This window comes from Leptosomus discolor, chromosome Z (genome assembly GCF_034619465.1).
Source record: "Leptosomus discolor isolate bLepDis1 chromosome Z, bLepDis1.hap2, whole genome shotgun sequence".
Classification (NCBI taxonomy): domain Eukaryota; kingdom Metazoa; phylum Chordata; class Aves; order Leptosomiformes; family Leptosomidae; genus Leptosomus; species Leptosomus discolor.
Window position 1 is genome coordinate 33,464,850 of NC_141419.1, and position 23,881 is coordinate 33,488,730.

The 23,881-nt window shown below is 39.1% G+C and overlaps 1 protein-coding gene across 1 annotated transcript in view; it reads right to left on the reverse strand.

The window, feature by feature from the left end:
- The window catches only part of PIP5K1B (phosphatidylinositol-4-phosphate 5-kinase type 1 beta), an 82,906-nt gene that overhangs the window by 1,795 nt on the left and 57,230 nt on the right, over positions 1–23,881 (reverse strand). Inside the window, exons 11-13 of the mRNA XM_086479449.1 lie at positions 22,600–22,755; positions 21,731–21,875; positions 8,707–8,824 (exon numbers count right to left, since the gene is read on the reverse strand). Coding sequence (XP_086335575.1) covers positions 8,707–8,824; positions 21,731–21,875; positions 22,600–22,755 — 419 coding nt within the window. The remainder of the gene's footprint in view (positions 1–8,706; positions 8,825–21,730; positions 21,876–22,599; positions 22,756–23,881) is intronic.

The window sequence follows — 23,881 nt, forward strand, 5'->3', positions numbered from 1 at the left end:
AAAGATATCAGCAAGATCTGCACAAGAGTTGGTGCAAACAGACTTGACAGAAACTCGTGGCGACTGCTAACTGTGTGAGTCAGTCACAGAAATGCTGTTCACGGTACTGATGCCGTTTTAAGGAGGTGAGATTTTCAGATGTTCACCTTTGTGTCAGGTACAGTCCAGTTTTCTGCATATTAATCCGGGAAAAACTCCATCTATTTCAAGGCACAGGTCATGATCCTCCATGCGACTCTGCAACCACTACACAACTTTTGGGGTTACTTTGATTGCAGGCAGAAGAGACATTTTGTGACAGAGACTGAGTATGGCCATAGCAATTGGGTCCAAAATGATAAATAATGGACAAGTGATACTACAGGACACATTCTTGTAATCACTGTCTGTGATGTCTCACATTGGGTATATAGTAGATTTACAATGTTTGAGCCCACTTAAGCCTTTTTGTATTTGGCCATTTTTGTGCTCCAGTTCTCTTTTCACGTATTTGCTTTTGAGCTGATTGATTTCCTCATGTGGTGCATTAAAAGGCCCAGGCACGAGAATGGGTAGTTTAGTGACAATACGTGCTGTATTTTAGCCCTTGGCTTACTCAGGTAATGTGTCGCTTGTAATCTGAAATGGTACCTTTTAAATCTAATCAAGCACATAATTCCCATGTCTGATTTTCATGCAAGGATGACTGAACCGTTGCTCTTAGGTTGCTTCCTACACAACCTTGCTTCTGCCAGAACACCTCTGCCAAACTACATTCAAGGGCTTGGTTGTTTTTTCACCTCACACCAGGTTCCAGTTTTATGAGCGACGCAGGCCTCTCTTTCCTCTCCTTTTTAAGGTCACACATGGATGGATACAGGGATAAGATGGAATACAGAGGAAAGGAGCAGTTACCTCACTGCATAAAACAAGTAGGCTTGCCCCCTTCAGCCTTAATTAAACAGAATTCTACTTTGAGGAAAGAGTGCTTGATTGGTTCCACTATGCGCACATAACATTTTAAGGATTATTCTGCTCTCAGGGGAAAGAAGGGATGTCCATAAGTGACAAGGTCTGAATTCTCTTTTCATAGTCCCAGAATTAATGTTCGATCTACTGTGGTTTTCTGTCAGTATCTTCAGACATAAATGGTGAGGCAGAGAAACAAGCCTCCAGAAAGACAGCAACATAGCAAAAATGTGAGGTATGCAGCACAGTGTGACTGTACATTTTCTAGCTTCTTTTCACATGTGTTGTGCCTGGGGACTGCTTTAATTTCAGATGCAGTGGTTAGTACTCCACAACAGCACCATGAAGAAAACTACACCATAATTAGAATTGAACAAAAAGTTATGAAAAATGAAGAAGCAAAGTATTTCTGAATGAAAAACAAACACCTCATCAAGGAGTTACGGTGAAAGTACAATCCTCTGGCCAAAGTTGTGTCTGACTAGGATGCTTCATTTGATCAGAGCCATTTTCTGGGAATTTTCTTCTCTGAAAGAAGAGTTTATACTAGAAGATAGAGCTTAGGTTGCTAAACTGAAAATAGATGAAGGGCTGAAAATATTTGGAAAAGAAAGTAACCGCAAAGATGACGAGTTAGACAGTAACCTGGCAGTTGGAAGGGTTTAAATACGAACTAGGAAATGCTCAAAGAGACAGGCTTTGATACAGAACTATGGAGTGAGAACAGAAGAAAAGAGGAAAAGCACTGAAGAGTAAAACCAGCCAGACAGTTTTGACAGTTTATAAACAGGCACTTTATAGACCAATATTTGTAAATCTGCTTATCTATGCATCTACAGCAGCTTTGAAATACAAAATTAATCTCCAGTGATGTTTTAAGACTTCAAAATCCTGTAATAAAATTGGCATTTGGACATAAACCACAACATAAGTAATTCTAAATGTAATAATATTATCTACGCAATTCATCTGACAGAAATCATAGCTACACTAACCAGACTTTAAATACGCTAGGCATGCTCATCACTACAGTTACTCTATTCTTTTATTTTACTGAAGCCCTTACCAATCCTTTGCAGCCACATCTTCAGTGGTAGTGACTTCTAAATTATATACAAAATTTGTGAGCCCTTTCTTCAACCACAGGAGGCAATGCTGTATTTCCACGTAACAATTTCTGTACTACCTAAGAGTCTTCTGTTACAGTTAAATATAGAGAAGTACACTTATTCAAGCAAAATAGTTCATTAATAAAATCCTATAGGCAGGGCATAAATTTATTTATTTAAATCCTATGTTTACCTCCAGATATCTTTAAGATGTACAGCATCACAACTGAGCAAACTTCAGAGTTTGTTGCTGTGCTATTTACGTGCACACGTTCCATTGTAAATGTAAAGGAAATCAATCACTACTTGCAGTGAACCAATTAAAGTGATTCTTAAGCCTTACTACTTTGATTTTTACTGACATTGTACTTCGTCAACAGAATATGTCAGCTACGTTTATAAGTCGTTTCAGGGGTAGACTAAGAAAACACAGTGGCATAGCTCATAACTGCACATGTTGCTCTTTCAGGGACAGACAGCTCGATCAAGGAATTTGGGACTTCACTGCAGAACAGAAGGAACATGGTCACTTTAAGTTATTCCTTAGTTTATAAGTGAAATTATCACTTTTAAGGCCCTCCATTTTAGGCACCAGTCCTTAGTAACTGTGGACTAAGGTCTTCAGGATCGGTTGCACTTGCTGATCTCTGTTAAGAAAGTTTTGCAGGATTTGGCTTGTATTTCCTACTAATCAAATTCCATAGCATTTGCTGACATCTAATGCTTTTCTGCTTATTTATCAGCAGATGGTACCTGAACTGACACCAATAATAGGACTTTGGAGGAATTTTAAAAAGAGACTTAAATTTATCTCCAGAGGAAGAAGAAAACACTATTTTAGTCTGTTGTTTTGTGTATTTCTACATCAAAGTGCTGAATAGAAAAGTGTTACCTTATATGTTACTGGCTTAGGTACAGGATACCTTCTGTTTCTCTCAGATGGCATCTTTTGCTTCTAAATTTTCTGATCTATCATCGTATTACATATTCATAAAATAAGAACTCTTTAATGTTTCAATTCTCTGCAGAGATATACTTCAAATTTCCAACTATTTTATATATCTGCTATCTTTCCAGTCTTTAATTAAAAATTAAAATTATTTTGCTAAAATATTCACTATTTGTTTCCCATTGTATGGTACTAGAATATTTGGAAATAATTCACATTGGCTTACACTTACTGCTCAGTGCAGATCATGGTTAGTCATATTTTATTCATAAAAGCTAGATTTCTTATGTTTTTATTTGTGTGAAAAGATTTAAAAGAAAATAAACCAATGGAATTTTAAAGTAGACTTGGATTTGAGGATGTTCCTAATAGTGCTGCTTAGAGTGGCAGGTGCACAAAATGCTAGTTTGCTGAACCTTGTCTTTGTTCAGAACTGAGGAACTATGGGTCCAGACCAGCCCTTCAGTTGCAAACTCAAGATGTCTCTGCACCTGTGTCCTGGAACAAAATTTCTTGCTCTTACCACGTAAATTCTCAATTTTGACATCAGCCGTACAGTGTGAGTCTGCATGGTGTTCCTGTAATGTAACATCCCAAAACCAATGCTCTTACTGGTAAGCGAAATTTTTTTTTAAATTACAGTCTCTGCTCCACCCCACCTTAGTTGACTGTCTGAATTTGTAAACAACTCTGCTCAGCCAAATGCTGTTTTTAAGCTGTTTTTTATAATAAGTTAATTTACTACAATGTCTTTTTTTTCATTCACGGGATGAAAAATTCATAGCTATTAATTTACTAGAGTACTAAAATTTGTCCAAGAATTTTAGCATTTCAAAGCAGGAGGCAAAGACATCAAACGATTAGTGGAGAGACTGAAATTAAGTAAGTTAAGATATTTTTCATTATAATATCTAGCAGGTAAGACTACAGCTGCTTGCCTTGAAGTAGAAACACAGACAAGGATTATTAACTACAGGATTAAAGGAAAATGTGGGAACGCCATTTGAAGCTACATTTTCTCCTCATGGTTTTAAAAGATCACAATGTATCTTGTAACCTTTTCAACTGAGGCTTAAATCAGCCAATGCAAACATCATTGATTTGCTTTATTTTTGAGACATATATTAGAAATGACTGACCTGTTCCTAGTGTTCATGAAAACATGCATCTTTCCCTTCTAGCCTGCATTTAATCATCCTCCTATAAACACAAAATTGCCTTTTGCTCAGCAGCGGTGAGTCAAACTGATAACATACATCACTGATCCTTTAGTGTCAGACTTTCCCAAACACACGTTAACTGTTGTTTCAGGGTCCACTGAAAGATATTGAGGGGCATTAGGAAGCTAAAAATCAGTGTACAAAACAGTATCATCTTTTTTGTTCCACAAACACCTCAGCATACACACAGGGGTACATGTGGTTGACTTACACCTCACTTCCACAGCAATCTCAAAATAGTTAAGGAGGCATCAATACAGTCTGTGGAACAGGACCAAGAAGGCAGGGTCACAAGCGGTGTCCCCCAGGGCTCAGTATTTGGGCTGGTCTTGTTTAACATCTTTATTGATGATCTGGATGAAGGGATCGAGTGCTCCCTCAGTAAGTTTGCAGATGACACTAAATTGGGTGGGAGTGTTGATCTGCTGGAGGGCAGGAGGGCTCTGCAGAGGGATCTGGACAGGCTGGATCGATGGGCTGAGGCCAGCTGTACGAGGTTTAATGCGGTTGAGTGCTGGGTCCTGCACTTGGGTCACAACAACCCCACGCAGCGCTACAGGCTTGGGGGTGAGTGGCTGGAAAGCTGCCCGGCGGAAAAAGACCTGGGGGTGCTGGTCGACAGCCGGCTGAACATGAGCCGGCAGTGTGCCCAGGTGGCCAAGAAGGCCAACAGCATCCTGGCCTGTATCAGAAATGGTGTGGCCAGCAGGAGTAGGGGAGTGATCGTGCCCCTGTACTGGGCACTGGTGAGGCCGCACCTTGAATCCTGTGTGCAGTGTTGGGCCCCTCACTGCAAGAAAGACCCTGAGGTGCTGGAGCGTGTCCAGAGAAGGGCAACGAAGCTGGTGAAGGGCCTGGAGAACAGGTCTTGTGAGGAGCAGCTGAGGGAATCGGGGTTGTTTAGTCTGGAGAAGAGGAGGCTGAGAGGAGACCTTATCGCTCTCTACAACTGCCTGAAAGGAGGTTGTAGTGAGGTGGGGGTCAGTCTCTTCTCCCAGGTCACAAGCAACAGGACAAGAGGAAATGGACTCAAGTTGCACCAGGGGAGGTTTAGATTGGACATTAGGAAAAATTGGAAGAGGCTGCCCAGAGAAGCGGTGGAGTCACCATCCCTGGAGGTATTCAAAAAACGTGTTGATGTAGTGCTTGTAAACATGGCATGGTGGTATTAGGTCAATGACTGGACTTGATGATCTCAGAGGTCTATTCCAACCTAATGATTCTATGAATCTATGATTCTAAGTAAGTTCTTAAGATGAGTTTGCCACTTAACAAGTAACATGTGCTTAGCGCATTATCCAGTTTCCTTGAAGCTGTCAGCTGTTGCATACCTGGACACTTCAGGTACATGCCACTACCTTGTCTGGATTATTGAAATTTGAGTTTGGATTTTTCAGGGTGCAGAGAAAGGGTGCTGCTAGGTCAAAAAAGCATCTATGATTCTCTCCACTTAAGATCTATTTATTCCAGACCTTTGCTCAGGGGAGTAAACACTGGGTGCTGTATAATGTGCAGTTGGGTTTTCTTTATTTTTCTGTTGATAATGATCCGTGGAATACACATATACTCACTGCAGTCTCCCAAACATAATGGTAATGAATTTTGGCTTGACAAGCTGAAAACTAACTAAAGAGGTCACTATCACATGTGAAACTCATAAGAACAGTTCTACAGAAGCTATAACCTTTGCCTGTCACTAGATTTTCAGAGCATTCCACAATCCACCTAAACTTCAAAATAAGCACTACACGGTGCTGAGCAGTGTCAGTGATAAACAAGCTTGTTATATTATAAACCAAATTAAAAACTAATCACAGAGAAATGGTTTCTCTGTTAAGAGAAAATGAAATAGTTTCTCTGTTCTCTGGGGCCAGTGGAACTACAAAACAGCCCAGGTTGGAAGGTACTTTGAGAGATCATCTGGTCCAGCCTTTCTTGGGAAAGGGAGCCTAGATGAGATCTAGCACCCTGTCCCATCACATCTTGAAAACCGCGAGTCCAGGGGACTCTACCACATCCCTGCAGATGTTCTTCCAGTGAATGACTGTTTTCACTGTAAAAACAGTTTTTTCTTATATCAAGATGAAACTTGTACTCGCTGCTGCTTGTGAAGACACAGCCTCCATCCTCTTTGTAGTCACCCTTTAAGTACTAGAAAACTGTGATGACGTCCCTCGTGAAACTCCTCTTCTACAGGCTGAAAAGACCTAACTCCTTCCGTCTTGCCTCATACAGTAGGTTCTACAGATCGTCTTTGTGGCCCCCCTTTGGACCCTCTCCAGTCTGTCTGCCTCTTTTTTTGCATTGCAGGGACCAGAACTAGACCCAGTACTCCAGGTGCGGCCTGACAAGCGCTGAGTAAAGTGGGATGCTCACATCTCTCTCTGTGCTAGTAACGCCCCTGCAGATGCAGCTCAGGATCCAGTTTGCCTTGGTTGCTGCAGTGGCGCACTGCTGACTTGTCTTCAGCTGCTTGTCCACCAGGGCCGCCAGGTCCCTCTCAGCAAGGCCGCTCCCCAGCCACACAGATCACAGCCTGTGCTGGGCTCTTGGTTATGTCGTCCTGGGTGCAGGACTTTGCACTCGTCTTTGTTGGCCTTCATTCAGCTCTTGTGAGCCCACTCTTCCAGCCTGTCCAGCTCTCTCTGAAAGATTGCTCTCCCTTCTGACGTGTCCACCTCACCAGGCAGTTTAGTGTCATCAGCAAACTTGGTAAGGGTGCTTCCAGTCCTGTTGTCCAGATCATTTATGAAGATGTTGAACAGCGTGGGGCCCAGTACTGATCCCTGGAGGACCCTGCTTGTGACAGGCTGCTGCCTGAGTAAAAACCATCGATCACCACCCTCTGAGTGCAGCCTGTGAGCCAAGTTCTTGCCCATCCTGTAAACCACACATCTGATCTGTATCTTGCCCATTTGTCCAGGAGAAGGCTATGGGAAACAGTGTCAAATACTTTGCTGAAGTCCACCCAAAGAACATCCACTGCTCTGCCCATGTCAACAGAAGGTATTTTGTTGTAGAAGGTGATCAGGTTAGCCTGGCATAATTTGCCTTTGGTAAACCTGTGCTGGATTTTCCCAATCATCTGCTTCATTTGGTTCATAATAGTTTCTAGGAGGACTTGTTCCTCCACTTTCCCAGGGACTGAAGTAAGGCTAATGGGCCTGTAGCTTCTTGGGTCCTCTTGCGTCCTCTTTTGGGCCATTCTTGCAGGTGGGCATGAGATTTGCCCTCTTCCAGTCATCAGGGATGCCTACTGAATGCCACAGCTTTTCAGAGATTATAGACAGTGGCCTTGCAACAATGTCAGCCACCTCTGGTAACACCCTGGGGTGGATTGCCTCCAGGCCCCTCAATTTATGTGGTTGAGCCCTTGCAGAGGGCCACTACCGGTGGGTCAACATGTCCATAATTGTAGCTACTTGATCCTGTGATCTGGGGTCCAGCTACACCAGTAGAGACACAGGCAAAGAAGGTATTGAGAACCTCTGCCTTGTGAGTATTCTTAGTAACTCGTTTCCCTGCCCTGTTTAGTAATGGGCCTGTGTCTTCCCTGTGCTCCTGCTTACTGCTCACCTGTCTGGAGAACGCTTTCTTCTTGACATCTCTGGCCAATTTCGGTTCTAGTGGAGCCTTAACCTTCCTGTCTGCATCTCTGCATGCCCTAGCAAGGTTCCTGTAGTCCTCAACGGGTATTGGTCCGCCTTTCCATAGCTGGTATGCTTCTTTTTTGCTTTTAAGCACATCCAAAAGGTCATAGTTAAGCCTAAGGGGTGGTCTCTTGTCTGTCCCTTCCTTTCTCTTTGTAGGTGATGGACTGTTCTTGTGCTTCCAGGAGGCTGTCCTTTAAAAAATCCCAGCACTCACAAGCTCCTTTGCCCTCCATGCATGCTTCCTATGGAATCCCTCACATCTGGGCTCTGAGCATATTAAATCTGGCTCTTCTAAAATCCAGGGACTTTGTCCTGCTAGTGATGTTCAGTGTGCTCAGCAGGAACTTAAACTCCACAACGTTGTGATTGTTGTATCCAAGGCTACCATTGGTAGTTAACATGTTAAGTAAGTCTTCCATTTGTAACCGGTAAATGTAGCAAGGTGCTGTTCCTTGGCGGCATGTCCAGCACCTGTCACAGGAAGCAGTCCTTATGCATTCCAGGAATCTCATGGCCAGTTTGTGCACTGCTGTGTTGTCCTCCCAAATGTCTGGGTAATCAATGCCACCCATGAGGACCAGGTTCTTTGATCCAAGACTTCCCTGACCAGCCAAAGTAGGGTTTTGTCAGCCTTGTCATCCTGGTTGGGAGGTCGGTAACAGATACCTAACATAAGATTATATATTACATGCTTAAGCATATATCTCATGTAAGAAATACCACAATGAACCTCTGGATATTGAAGTTTAGCATGTGTTTTAGTCACTGAGCCTGAGTCAAAGGAATTACAGGGGAAAAAGCCCATCAGAAACAGTTTGACAACTTACTAAGTAGACATCCAAAACTGAAGCATTATCATTTTCCATTTCCAGTGTGCTTTGTTCTGAAGTCAAATAGATGGCACTGTCTTCTAAAGTGAATGTTGAGCTTGAAGGCAACCCTTTACTGCAAAGAGAAGGGATACTGCAGTCAACCAAAAATACAAGTTACAGAGAGCTCAGTCATAGCTGAAAATTTTATAATATGTTTCTCTCCTAAAAGTAAAAGCTTCAAATACTTGAAAAGAGGGAATGTAAATAGACAAATATAGATGTGTTGACAATGGCTAGATAATTGGCAGCTCATTTTTGACTAATGTACACAAACCACAGTTTCTATTTTTGCATTAACTAAAATATTATCATGAAGTAATACTGTTCCTGAACTCTAGTATTTATTTAAATAATGAAACTATGTCACAGTAAATGTTGGATAATTTCATTAATTTCAAAATAAGCTACTTCCACGTTACATGTGGTGTAAATTTTGGCACCATTTCTGAATTCAAAATGGGGAAAAACGATTCAGTATTTAGGCACGGTAGCATCGGACTTCCTCATGCAGGTACAGGATCACCTGCAGCCAACAGTTCAAAAGGGAAAGTGGGAGAACAAGAGTGTACTGTAATTAGTACAGCTCTGCAAGGAAGTGGTATTTACAGAGCAGGTGCAATGTATTATTTCATTCAGAAATACGGTTTTTTGTTCTCTGCTGTCCAGAAAGAATGTGAAACTGCAAATGCATCCATACAGGAATCTTGTTTTGTAAACATACTTTAAACCACAAAGCTGAAACTCTCAAAGTTTTAATGGATTAAGGTGCCCATTATCCGCTGTCCTCACTAGCTACCAGAAACTAACAGGCTCCATGCTGCCTTGAAAACTCAACTGTCAGTTTTGCAGAGACATATTTTAAAAGTTCTTATCTATTTGCACACAAGGTGAAAAGCAGACAATTCCGCATTGTAACTGGGTATGAAAACACGGTTACAGCCGTAAGTCCAGAAATGACTAATTTCCTCCTCCCCTTCCAGTACTTTGTAGTTTAAGTATGTTTCAGATGGGGCATAATTTCAGAAAGGGCAAAGCAAGCATGCAAAGTAGAAAACAAATTCAAGCGTTCAACAAAATAATGAATCACCACTCACCCTCATGTCGTATCAGTATTAAGTGCACAGTGTTACATTTGCCACATTCCAATGTTCCTTTTATTATATAGCTTATTAGGCATCTTTTCAATAGCAAGACTATTTCATTTGTCCCAAGAGCGACACAGCTCCCACTGACTTAGCATTTTTCTCACACCCGTTACTTGTATTCTATTGAGCAACATTTTGTCCACATCAGTTTTCTGCCAGTGCTTCATTTTACTGAAGCAGGGAGGGCAGACAGGAAGGGAAAAAACAGGCCACGGCCAAATGTTAGACTATGTTTTATCATCTCCCACAAAATAAGCTCTGGCATGAAAGATACTACTCTTGGCAAAAGGGGAGGAGGAGGGGAAGCAGTAACTTTTGCTTGCGGAATTTTGATTTCCACTGTTGCGCCATTCAGGCCTCTGAATGCCCATATATGAAAGCCATGTGATATGAGATGGATGTGCAGTGAGCAGCTACTACTGCTATAATAATATGCAAACACAGTGGTCAACCCTTCCTTCTAGAAAATAGTGCTCTGCATGACCAACTGTAGAGCAAGTTAGGCAGGCTGTGGTGTATCCCTGGCTTTCATTCCTGCATCAGGTTAGGTTTAAAAGCTTAAAAAAATTTGAAAGTTATTCCTTTCATATACATACCAGGCCACATCACTGTCACCTTTACTGCTGTTATTTTTAACTTCTTTCACTTCCAGAAAATCTCTGGAACCTGTACTCAAGACAAGGTGAGGATTCTGCAATTCACACCAGTGGCATTTTATTTATATCCTTCATGAATCAGAAGACTAAGACCTAGTCTTCCTATTATTTCACTTTAACTCACGGGCTTACTGTGACACTTTTCTTCCTCTCTTCTCTACTTTTCCATTAGAAGGCACTGCACTTCTTTTGCTCTTAGTTTGTTAAATTATAATCTATGTTGCTTCACAGCCTGCTAGGGATAGCAAACAATACCAATGTGAGTTCAGCACTCGGTGTTTGGATTGTTAAATTACTGGTTTTACCTATAACATGGAATAAAGACAATGCTATCTCCCCTTTGGACTATGCCTCTTTTTTTTCACTACCTGTTACAGAAACACACTATACAGTTAAGCAGAAAATAAGGGTTGAAACAAACCCAGCATGTTAAGTCAAAGAGAAGCTCCTACAAATGTCATAATTTGGTTATTCAGGAGTGAATTTCCTAAAAAAGAGAATTAATATATAGAAAAAAATAATATATAAAAGATATGGATAGATGCATACAGAAATAAAAGGGAGAAAAAAGGGGCAGAAGAAAGTACGAAGATACAGTAATCTTATATACAGAAAACCAGCAGTGAATAAAGTCCCTTGAACAAAATCAGGCCTGAAAGAAGAGAATGAAAAACCACAGGTGCTAGTACCTTTTCTTCTTACAATCAACTTATTTGCAGATATCAATCTCCTTGCTGCTGTGACTTTCACACTGAATAATTAAAGGTAAACTCTGCAAGTAGGGAATATTCATCTCCTACATGAGGAACTGTTGATTAAAAGTAGAGGTGTAGGAAAACTGTTGCAGGACAGAGCTTTCTTTCATATACCTTAAGTTCAACAACTGGAGGTTTTTCTTTGTTTAAAAGAACATGAGCTGTCCACTTTGGGAAGCTAATCTGTAACATATATAAAGGAGAAAGTGGAAATTCCAAGTAACTGCCACGTTAATTTGCATCCGGAGCCCATGCTGGTTGTCAGTATGAAAGTAACATTTTGCCAGGAGCTGACTTCTGCTACAGCTGCAGTATAGTGCTTATGTGTAATAATGTAATAACACCTTCTTAGTTACAGCTGCTTGGTTAGAAATTCTTTTCATGGCAGAATACTACAATAATTTTGTTTGTTGTACTTGCTTTGCAATGACGTCATGAAGAACATGCAACCCAATGGGCTGTGACTATGAACTACGTGAAGATAAGCATAAGAACAAGATTTCCAATTTTTATATCAAAAGGGGGAAAAGCAAGAAGATTTTTTTTTTTTTTTAAGGTCTCGTCATTAGTGTTAATGTGGATCCTATTTTAAGAAGCACTAAATATTTTGTCCTTATACTGAAGCAAGGAGAAAAGCCATACTTCAACCTTCTAAATCTGCACGCTTCAACACATTTAATCAAAAGCCAGGCTCAAGTTCTCTTCCTCTTGAGTAGAAAATAAAATAAAACCTTCATTTTCTGAAGTCCTTCTAAAATTCTCTCTTGAAAACAAGATGCAAAAAAAATTGTTACTCAAATTAGCTCAAAAAGTTAAAGATAGTTAGGGATTGCTACTTGCAAATATGAAAAATGGGGTGTTGGGTACAAGATCTTCAGTACAAACAATTAAATTAGATGGATTTTCTGCAGATTTATAGAACAGCATAACTTTAACGTATTTTAATCCAAGGATGATATATGTAAGATCCTATTAAGTTTCTAAGGAATAAAGGAAAAAAATTACATGTTGTCATGGAACTAGCATAACCAGGCAGGATTATCTAAAATAATAATAATAAAATAAAATAGTAATAATAATAAAAAATAATCAAAAGACTGGTGTCCTTCAAACCCTTCAAAATTTTAATTACTGTTTCTGTCCTTTATATTTTACTTATACTAAACTGAATTAACCTATTTAGAAATAAAAGACTTCTGTTTTCTTCATGGAAAACCAAATATGCCTCATCATGATGTGTCTACTAGCTAGGCAGCCTGCAGGACAGGTAGAACTCTTCGGTCTCTTTTCCAAGTCATTGCAGAGCCTTTGAAGAACGGCCAGAACAGTGCCAGGTAGTAGCCACTGACCAAAGCAGAAGTTTGAGCTGTATTTTGGTTTTAGTTGGGGCTTTTTTTGTTTGTGGGGCTTTTTTTTTGTTTGTTTTGTTTCTCCTGCAGTGTGAAGAACAGCTCTTGGAATATAATTATCAGCTTTGTTCAGATAGTGCCAAAATTGAACAGCCATGAATTAGAATAAGCCACTGTGTCTCCCCTGTTGTGAAGAGTTGTAATAAAAATAGGCTTTGATGTCTATCTTTGTATGTCAAATATGCTTTCCTCTAGCATATGCCACAGAATATTGATCCTCTAAATAGCAGCGTATTTGCGATGTCCAATGTGTTTGAAAACTCTTATATAAGCTTCTGAAAAAATTATCATTTCATTGCATCATGAGTTTTGATCTTTAAAATCTCTGCGTATAGAAGTTGGTCAGAAAAATGTTTTGTAGGATAAATGAGCAGTTAAACCGTTGTCCTAAGGTACAACTCAATACCAACTGTTGCAGAAATTCTGTCCTGTGTATATATAAATGTGAACAGAGACAACAGGTATTTATGGACCTGTTGAACTAAATGCATTAATTAGTCTAATGTTTACAATGTAGAAATACTATATCACCTCTAAACCCCAACCTTGCGTTTCATTTTATAAATTACATGTGTCTGAAAAAAAAAAAAAATAGGTCAAACATAGTAACCTCCCTCATAATATTTCACTAACACTGTTGACAAACATCAAAATGACAGAACTGAGAAAACAATAGCTATGACTGATCTTCTAAATGCTGCTTCAAGTGAAGGAGTCTGACAGAGAGTCTGTGCTACTACACTTGGACTAATGGCAAACCATGACATGTCAATCAGTAAACATCACAGTAAACACATAAATTTCACGATGGCTAACCTATACACCTTTGCATGTGCCAATTAAAATCATGAGACCCATCATTTTTGTACCTGACGTACATATGTAGTTGAAAAGAGATGGTGTAAGCAACCAGAATTTAGGAACTCAGTCTAGATTACAAAGTACTGAGTAATAATAGCCAAGTACACTGAGAGGCACACATCGGCATGTATCAGCCCCTGGCGGGATCTGCACTTGAAGTCTGTTCTGAGAAGCTGCTCTGGATCCTCCTCACCAGAAAAAAATAAGGTAATGAAATTAGACTTGCAAAGATGAGTATGGAATATGAAAAGCAGCAAGAAGAGGGACAAACAGAACATCAATTTTTCAGGAAGTTTTTATTTTTTGAATGGGTGGAGCCACCTTGTGAACATTTTACTATAAGAAGGGTCCCTCAGTCATGAATGTGAAATAAACCTTGGAACAGAGCAAAGTCTTCTCACTCTGCCTTGAGGCTGCCTACCTATACAGCACTAGAATTAACGAAAGACTCAAAAGCCAGGGTGACATCTCTTTTATCAAAAACTTTTAGACAGTACCTTTGAGCAAAAAATGAATTAAACAAGCATGATGTAAACATGGTACTGTATTTATTTACTGCTCTCTTTCCTATTAATGTTTGCTCAATATCCTGTTGAGTTACATAGTGGTGGTACTCCTTGAGATGTTTTGAGAGGATGAACTTTTGTAGCAGGAAATACAGTCATCTATGAAATCACACAGACTACTTTTCTGAAAAAAAAATGTACCTTTTACATATCAATATATATCTATATTCATGGAGCAGGAACAGTTGAAATTAAAGGGTCACTCAAGGCTAATTACAAAACACCTCACTGCATTACTTGCTCAAAGCAAACTAAGGAACTTCTGTTCACAGGACTAGCCCTTTAGTCTTTGTTAGGTCCTTCTGCCATTGCCAGGCACACCGACCTTTGCCTTTTGGGACAGCACTGATCCACGTCAAGGACGGAGCCTCTGCTTTACAAAATACTTGCCTATCTTACAAGCTTTCATTAAGGAAACACTCCTGCTAGGTCTTCTAAAAAAATTACCTTTGTTACTGCTTTCTTGCCACACTTCACAGCTAAATTATTGAAAATTATTCAGAATCTCCAATAACAGCAAATATATTATGGCAAAATGAGATCTCTAGTTTTGCCACATTTACTAATAATTTCTATTTAGAGTTTCTAGCCTTTCTTTTACACACAAGCCTCAGAATATCAGTAGGCAAGCAGATAATTTACATTTGAGAATCAGTCAGCTCTTCTTGCTTTGCTGGAGTTAATGTCTGTTCTGAATTCTTACTTGCTGTATGGTATTTAATATTGAATCTATATATGTACACAAAGAAAATAATATATTAAGAATAGTTTCACACACTTAAATAATACATCAGTGGAGCAGCATTACAACCACACAGACTACTTTAAATTAATTTTGTCCAGGCTCATACATTATTAAGCATTCTCTAATATCTCAGTGACTAAAAGATTAAGTGTAAATGGGTCAGAAAACTTTAAATGGAGAAAGAATGGTATTTCTTCTTCAGGAAATCTAGATCCCTCACTGATCACTTGGTACTGATACTCACCACTTGGTACTTGATACTAAGAACTGATAATCCTTAACCATTTACACTGAATTCTAGGATTACTCAGTATTCCTCTGGCTGTAAAAAGTAACTTGTATTAAACCCTAGACTTCAGTGAAAAGCTAGTAGGAAAAGCAAATTTCAGATTAACCTTTCTTAAAACTATGAATTCCACCAGAGAGAGATTATCATACTAGGTCTATGTATGAGGCTTATACCATCGAAATTTAGCAAATTAACGAAGCTGGGGCATCATCCAGATTTGCTTTACACTTCACATTTGAAGCCAGAAACCGAAATTTTATATTTTGATATGTGTCCAGGACAAGCATTTACATGCTTGTAAATACAAGTAAGATTCTCTCTTCTACTCCCAAAACGACTTCATAAACCATATACAATAAACCCAAATAATTAACTTCTGACACTACTGGAGAGAGGGGAATTCTGTTTACTTAAATGGCATTGTTGTCTTCTGATGCCAGCCTATAGCATTAAGAAAATAGCAAACTGTAAGACTAAATGAAATATATATAAGTCTTTTGTCCAACAATGCTTTTTTGATGCTTCTTCAGGACTGGAGGTAGCAGTGTTACGCTCTTTAAACCAACATTCTTCAATCTGCTTGCTCAGTTTCTTGCTCTGTTAACCTTGTTAGAGTATTGTTGTTCTAAGAGAGCATAAGTGATAAGCAAATAAACATAAATTGTTTATTTGATTAAGTAACCCTGAACACTTTTAGACATCATGCATTAGTATTTAGATATATTAACTACTACAGCTGTAATCCTATAATAGGAAGAAAAAAAAGAGTGACAGTACACCTTAAAGCATACAAAGCTCTTCAGATACAACAAAACATAGCTTCTGCCAGCACATTAAAGAAATTTTAAAATGACAGCCTTTTTTCAAATTAAATAACTGAGTAGAAACTGACATGCACATGGAACTTCTGCACAAAAGATTTAAAAAAACCCCTGCATCTCTTAACAGCAACACACACACTGTCAGCATTTGGTAACTAAAAGTTCAAATTTCTGCAACAGCATCATCATAGCTGCACTGATTGCCAGTTTTAATGCAGACTTCTGGTAAGGCAAAGACAAATTGGGGGTGGTGGGGCACACAACAGAACAAGAGAAATCCCTACAGACACACTGTATCAGGAAGAACAGTGCACTGAGTTCTTACCCTTAATTTTCATATTGAAAAAGAAAGAAAAGCCAAGCAAATCCCACATTTTTACAGTTACTTGCTCTCATTTGTAATTATCAGCCACCGTGAGTGTGCTCAGTTGTACTGTTGCCGCCCTCTTGTTAAAGCAAAGGCAAAAAAGAAAAAAAGAAGCAAAACTAATTCCATCACAGAAGAACCAGGAAAGCCTTGCTTTTCTTTAAGCCATAATTACACGTTGCTTCAATCATAGTCAAATTTTCTTTCTTCTCCATGGGAATTCCTCCTGTATCTCAGTGCATCTGTTTCTAGCATTAGAGCATGCAAGTCTTCTTCCTCCACCTAGCTGCTTATTTTCATGAAGCTTGCAAGAATTTAATGAACTTTGAATCAGATTCAGACAAGTTTGTCTAAGCTTCAGAAGCTAAGGGTGGAGGGTGGACAGACAGAACATTTAAACAACACATGGAAGTTTGTTTACATAGAAAGCCACACTGGCAAAAGGCGTCATTAAGTATTCCTTACAACAGGAAAACTAATACCTACACATCACTTCACTGAAAAAGCAGCAGAAAATTTTAATTTTATTTTCTAAGCTGTCTTTGAAAAGGTTCTTTGATAAATGTCAAGTCACGGGGGAGCCTTTATTGCGGTCTTTCGGTAAAGGGGGCTGATGAGAAAGACAAGGGCAATCTTTTTATCAGGGCCTGCTGCGATAGGACAAAGAGTAATGGTTTTAAACTACAAGAGGGAAGATTTAGACTAGATATAAGGAAATTTTTTTTTTAAGTGAGGGTGGTGAAACACTGGAGCAGGCTGCCCAGAGAGGCGCTAGAAGCCTCATCCCTGGAAACATTCAATTCAAGGTCAGGTTGGACGGGGCTCTGAGCAACCTGATCCAGCTAAAGATGTCCCTGCTCAGTGCAGGGGGGTTGGACTAGATGGCTTTAAAGGTCCTTTCCAACCCAAACTATTCTATGATTCTATGATTTCAGTTCAAAGTTCGGACATTTCAGGAAATTTAGACTGTGTAAGAGAAAAAAAATACAAGTCCTCAAAGCCTTACAAAATTTCAAATGCACCAAAAAACAGCAATGCAAAGGTAAGCAAACAAACAGTTGAAAAATACACAGAAAAGTAAAGAAAATAAAGAGAAGGCAGAAGTCCATACTACATACACATCTTACAGAAAGGAGATACAGAATGCATAAAGAGGAACAAGAATTAGTTCACATTTTCCTAGGCTGAAACGTATAGGAAGAATTCAGCAGTTCTCCTTATATAAGCCACAGTATCTTGGTATTGCTCTAAAGACAGAGAGGTGAAGTACCCCTTTACGCATCATGGGATTTTGTTTGGGTTTGTGACTGGAAGCCATGAGACTTGCTGAAAGATACATTGGAACAAGACTTTCTGTTGCATTTGCAACTCCAGTTTAAAACATTTCCAGAAGCATCGGTAAGGGGCACCAGCTTTTTGCAATTGTAAAACTGTCAACTGAGACAACATTCATACTGCTCAGGACATTCAGATTTATCATCTTTAATTTAATTTGTCAGTACTTATTAGGAAAACTTTACCTGGAGGGGGGAAAAAAATCTGTTATCAGTTCTGCTATAAAAATAATCCCTGATATAATATGTAAGTATTACATTTCATAAGATAAAGCAAATAAACCCAGTCAAAGAAGTGTATTTGGACTCAAAATTGAACATACATTCTAGTGGAAAACAGTCCTTTTAGGTACTAAAATATCTGCACCAAATATAATCTCTACTTGAGGAGGAGTGGAAAATCTTTGAAAATTTTAATAGAAGCAATAAATTGTCAATTCTGTTCTCTTACTAAATGAATACTTGACATTGCTTATGACAGAACCACTCGACTGAGAAACAGCTTCATAGAATAGAAAGCAGCTGTCTTCTTACAAACAAGAATGCCTACATTTGCTGAATAACATATGCCACGTTTGTCCATTTTTTCCTTTTTACATCCCTTTTTTAGATAAAGTTCTTTTGTGCTGAAAAATACAGCCATTTTCCCCTCCCCACTACTCCTTCATTCACTATTTTTATCAGTTCCTCTTCAAACTGCCTGGGTAGCACCTTGAGTTTCTTCTCACTCTTTAAGGACTAAGGAATAACTTGCTGAAAAATACTCAGCTAGCAGTCTGGAAAAACAATCCTAATAAGCTGTATGTTTATGACTGCTGCTCAGTCTCTCTTTTTTGCTTTAATCACAAGTCCCTCAATGCTGCTCTGCATTAACTACCAATTAGTTATGCTAGTTCTAATCAGTACCAAGACAGGTCTACATAAACCTTCCTCACATGATACACTCAGGAGCCAGCTCCGGCTGGCTGTTTAACCGCATTGGCAGCAGTTCCTTGCTTCCTACCACGAGGGCTGAGCACTCTTAAGGAGAGATGGTGCTGAGCTCCTTTCTCACATAAAATGCAATTTCCCTCTCCTTGGAGAACAACTACATTCATGCATGACAAAAACAGAGGGTAATTAGGAAAAAAAACCCCGAAGTTAAAAATATGGTGCATGCTTCAAGGTATCAGTAAGTATTGCTGGTCTCTTTTTAATGAGTTAAATAATGGCATTTGTCTTCTCACTGGTATGGGCACATACTGTTTGTTAGCATTAACAGGAGCCAAGGAACTGTACAGATACCGTATTTTTATCTCCCTTTATTACCCTAAACCAGAGATTTCTGACTGGTTACAGGGAAATTTGTGTACTCACTACTTTGTGCCATGACGCTTTGAAGGAGGAGGAAAAAGCCTGATGAAGCAGCAGCCAAACTGTAATTCTATTAAATAACTTGAAGCAGAATGTCATACTCAATTATGTATTTAAAGACTGAAAGCAGGCTCACATTTGTAAACAAATCATTAATTCAGGCTTTGTTTCAAAGACTGCTCCAGGCTTTCTGTTTTTCCGAGACAAATGACAAAGTGATGAGTTCTGCATCACAACATGTTGTAATACTCAAAAGCAGAACTCCAGTGAGAAAAACCTAAGATATCTACAACTCAATGCATCACTGCAGCATGGGTTTCTTGGTGTTTTTATTTCCCTGCCAGCTTTTCTCATGGGAGGACTGAAGTTCCTCCAATGTACCATAAATACATAAATAAAACTTCAGCTGGATATATTATTTAGTGCCATGAAGAAGGAAGGACCTCCCTACACTGATGCAGAAGGCAGAAGTCGGTAGAAATCTGCAAGTGCCCAGCATAATTTGAGGAAATTTGTTTAATACTGAGCATGCTTAGCAGCTTTCTTAAATCCTAAAACAAAGCTGCTAGCTATGGCATGGAAACGGATCCTTGTGAATCGTACATACTGAGATTGTGACATGAACCACTACTTGGTTGGGAGAAATAATTGCCACCGAGCCCTAGCTGAAGAGAATACACCCAGACCAGCAAGGATGTTAGTTGGTCAGCACCCGTGGCAGATCGCTTGGCTACAGCACAAGGTCTTTTGCTTTGTCACAAGACAGGGAGGGTGCCACACATCTATGAATGCTGGTTCAAGGTCTGCTGTGTTAGACAAGGTCTCCTGTGGTACTGGTGAACTGAAAGTACGAAAACCTGGACTGCAGACACTACAGTTCCAATCAGATTTTGTAAGATAAGGATGTGCAGGGTAATCGGATAACTGACAACATGTACTACATTTTAAGTTATTTCATTGACTGATTCACCACTGGACAGTAAACAAGTCTAAACATACAATCAAAGTGTAGATCTGCTAAAAATCTTATTTATTTTAGAATTATTTTGTAATATCTTTACAGGAAAATATCACGGACTTACTCTACAATTAATTTATGGAGAGTAAAGAGTATTTGAAATGTTTTATTTGCAGTAAATCTGAACTCTTTATCCAGACAACTCCACAGTTCTCCTTTGCTGACTGATACTAATACAAGTTCTGTAGTTTTATTTGATGCTTCAAGCAAACAGAAAACCCTAGTACTCGATAACCTTATTTCTAGTAAAGCTTAAATTTGGTAAAAGATGGTGGAATATTGAAATCTTACAGCTAACTTTGTCACAAACTGCACAAGACTGACAGGAGTTGAACTGAAGGACATCTATTTCCACTAATGTGTATTCATTAGTATTTTTATTTCCTGAAGCTTGCGTAGATGCATTTTGGGACAACTTGTGATGGTTCTGTAATTAAAACTTCATCTTTGTTACACCACAAACCATACCTCATTCCAAATTTTTATAGCAAAACTCAGAGTTATGGAAAATTCCAAATCGGTGGAATTTATTTGCACTTAATGAAAATGGAAGCTGCAAATATCACTTTGATCAATTAACTCTGTAAGTTATTTTACTTCTTATGAAAATGCAGTTGGTCAGAGTTTAGCAGGAGACAAAATTTTACTGCCTCCAGATTGCTTTTAAAATAACTTGATTTGTTGGACGACATGCAGTTTAAGGTAAAGAACTACATCTCGGCACATGAGTAAATTTATCAAATTTATACAGACAGTATGTAGTCCAGAATTCCAAATTATTCCAAACAAAATTCAAGATACTTCAGTTCACAGTGGTTACCCTTCTTGACAAAAACAGGTGAAGAAATGGCTGTTCTGCAGTGCAACACACAGTAAAGAGATCTGCAAGCAGGCAAGACAACACCACACAGCACACTTCAGGTGTACAATGTAACGTACGTGCACACACAGGGAGATGATTTCCCAGCAAGACTGGCATAAACATTGTATTGGACAGTCATGGCCAAAGGATATTCAAGCACAACTCAAATCACATTCTAGCTAGCTCATAAGCATCTGCACAACTTTTTTTGAGACTTTCCTATTTTTATCCTTCCTGGGTTAAAATTAGACAGGTTCTAATCCCACCCATGGGTGAAGTTTCATAGAAACTCACTTCAGAAAATGGTAATTTCAAAAGAATGTAAAGCAGACCATTCAGCACTGTACACTGAGAATAAAGATCAGCTTGAAAGTACGTCCATTTTCCTAGCACATAACAGTTTTCTGCAGCTGTTTTAGGCTACAGCCAAGCTACAACAAGTATTTCCTATCCTGACCTTAATGTAGTTTGGTTTATGGCACAGACTAAGGCGTAAGCAGGTTTTCAATGCCCAGTTTAGTTTTGGAACATGACAAAAAATTCAACGTATACTATAACATTTCTGCTGCGTTTATGCTTTCTATTTTGTGACCCCAAACACAATACATATAATAACAAACATATACATAAATCCTATGGGTTTATGGCACCCCTGCTTCACTGGAGAGGTTCAAGACTGAGCTACAGAGGCCCTTGCCCCCTTCTGCTTTTTCTTCCGCAGAGCCCCCTTCCATTGCACAAATTGTCAGACTTTTAGTAAAAGAATGCAGAATCCTCTACCACATATACAGCCTTTACCTGCTAGAATACAGTGTAGGTTGATCATGTTGATAATGCTCATCTACGTTCAAGGAAGAAGAAGAAATTGTGGTCGCCAAGGAAGCCGCTTCAAACAGAGATGGAGTGCTTGGCACTAGATCCGGCCGGTGGCGTGAACTGAGTACTGCATACAGAAAAATAAAAACAACATTAACAAATTTCATTTCAAATCAAATCCAAGAATCCTTATGCAAATGTATGGAGTCACAGAGTGCTCTCAACAGCTTCTTGAAGCTTCTTAATATGTTTGAGTTGATGAGATTGTAATATTCATGTGCCCATAGCCACACTCTTTTGCATTACAGGGTCAATTTCAGCTGCTAGTCAGTACATTCAGCAGAATACAGAGCAACCTCAAGGTCAAATATTAAACAGTGGTATGAACATCTGATTAATTCTTCTAAGTTCTGGGACTGGTCTCACAGTACCAGGGCCCAGTTGTCAGATGGGGTTAGGTGGCTGGTTCTCCTTTGAGCCTGGCTGCAATGAGCCCTGAAAGGAGCAAAGTCTGTATCTCCTTAAAAAAACACTGGAAACAATGAATGGAGCTTCAGAACACTTCATGTGACATGTTTGTTCACTGGCAGTAGCCTTAATCTGCTGCCTGGTCTGGATAAATTTTTTTAGGATGCCCTGAAATCAAGATCGTACTATAACCTTGATTCTGACTTCCTCTTGCTCCTGAAGGTCCATTCTGCCAAATATGACTAACAACTCTCCATAAGACTAAACTGACTGAAGTTTTGAAAGATCATCTAGATTGGAAACTTTCTAGTTATAGAGCTTCTAGAGCTTATACTAAATTCCTTTAAAAACATTGTTTAGGCTGTTGATTTGAAAGACATTACCTTCTTCATCAAGGCTGGCGTAGCTTTGTCCTTCAGCAAGAATGCCATGTTTTTCATCCTTCCACTCCTGGCTAACACCACACACTACTTCTTGTGATGTCGCTTTTAGGGCTGTGATGGAATTGCACCGTTTCTTTGAAGGTGAAGACTTTAAAGCTGCATTACCAAATGAACTTAGGTGTTGAATGATGCCATCTTATCTCCCTGCACATCTTTAACAGCATATAGAAAAGCAAGCCATCTATAAAGCTAGAGTTTCTGAATACAAAGAACATATCCAGACACAAACCCACTTACGAAATACTACATTAAAACTAGAGTTACAGGCGTTGTTATTTCATTTATAACTCAAGTACTTCTGTCTTTTTCTGGAGTTTCTTACTGCTCATAAGACCAAAAAAAAAATCAAATTAGTTAACCAACTCTAACATCACTAAGGTACAAATCTCCTATGGAGTATCAACCCATGTAATCAGAAACAGAATGACACAGAAAAAAACAGAAGACAGGAAAACTGGAAAGACATTTGGAGTATTTTGAGAGGTTATGAGCTCATTTCCTTGAGCTGTGAACTACGGCTATATGACTTATGTGATACTGCAGAATTTCCACTTCAGTGACATGTGTCAAACATAATCTTTGGCTAAAATAAACACTTCCGAAATGCTAATGGCTTGCATACTCAGGTATGAGCATTCCCTTTATAATTCTTAGCAGGGCCTGCCTACTTACAATGGCATTTGGGGTGAAACTCTAGGATCTGCCCATTGCCACTATTACTTAGCCACACCCCTATTTGTAGTTCTTCTCCAGAAGGATGCCAGATAGTTCATTTAGTGTTTTTCAGTTGCCAGCTGCCGACCTCTGTGCATTGGCTGCAAGGTTACTTCAGATGCACTGCAATAGTTCATACTGTGCTCTATTACAAAATTCAAATTAAAAGCATCAAAGCCACTTGGCTAAAGACTGAAGAAGAGAATCAGATGCATAGCTCCAGGATATTGTTAAAAAATAATATGGTAGATAGCTGCTGAGCTAGCCTCTGCCCAAGGCTGAACCTGCTTATTATGTTTTTATTGTTCTTTATGGAGGTTTATTCTGTGCCCAAGGAGGAAAAGCACACATTCATAACAGGGCTTAAGAGTTTAAACTGAAATCTCTAACTCAGAGTTTAGAAACAATGTTCCTGAAGGCAGGAACACTCCCAATTTGTTAGTTTAGAAAGAATGACAATGCATTTGAACCATTAATCTGTGTAAAAGTAGATTACTAGCCTTGTATG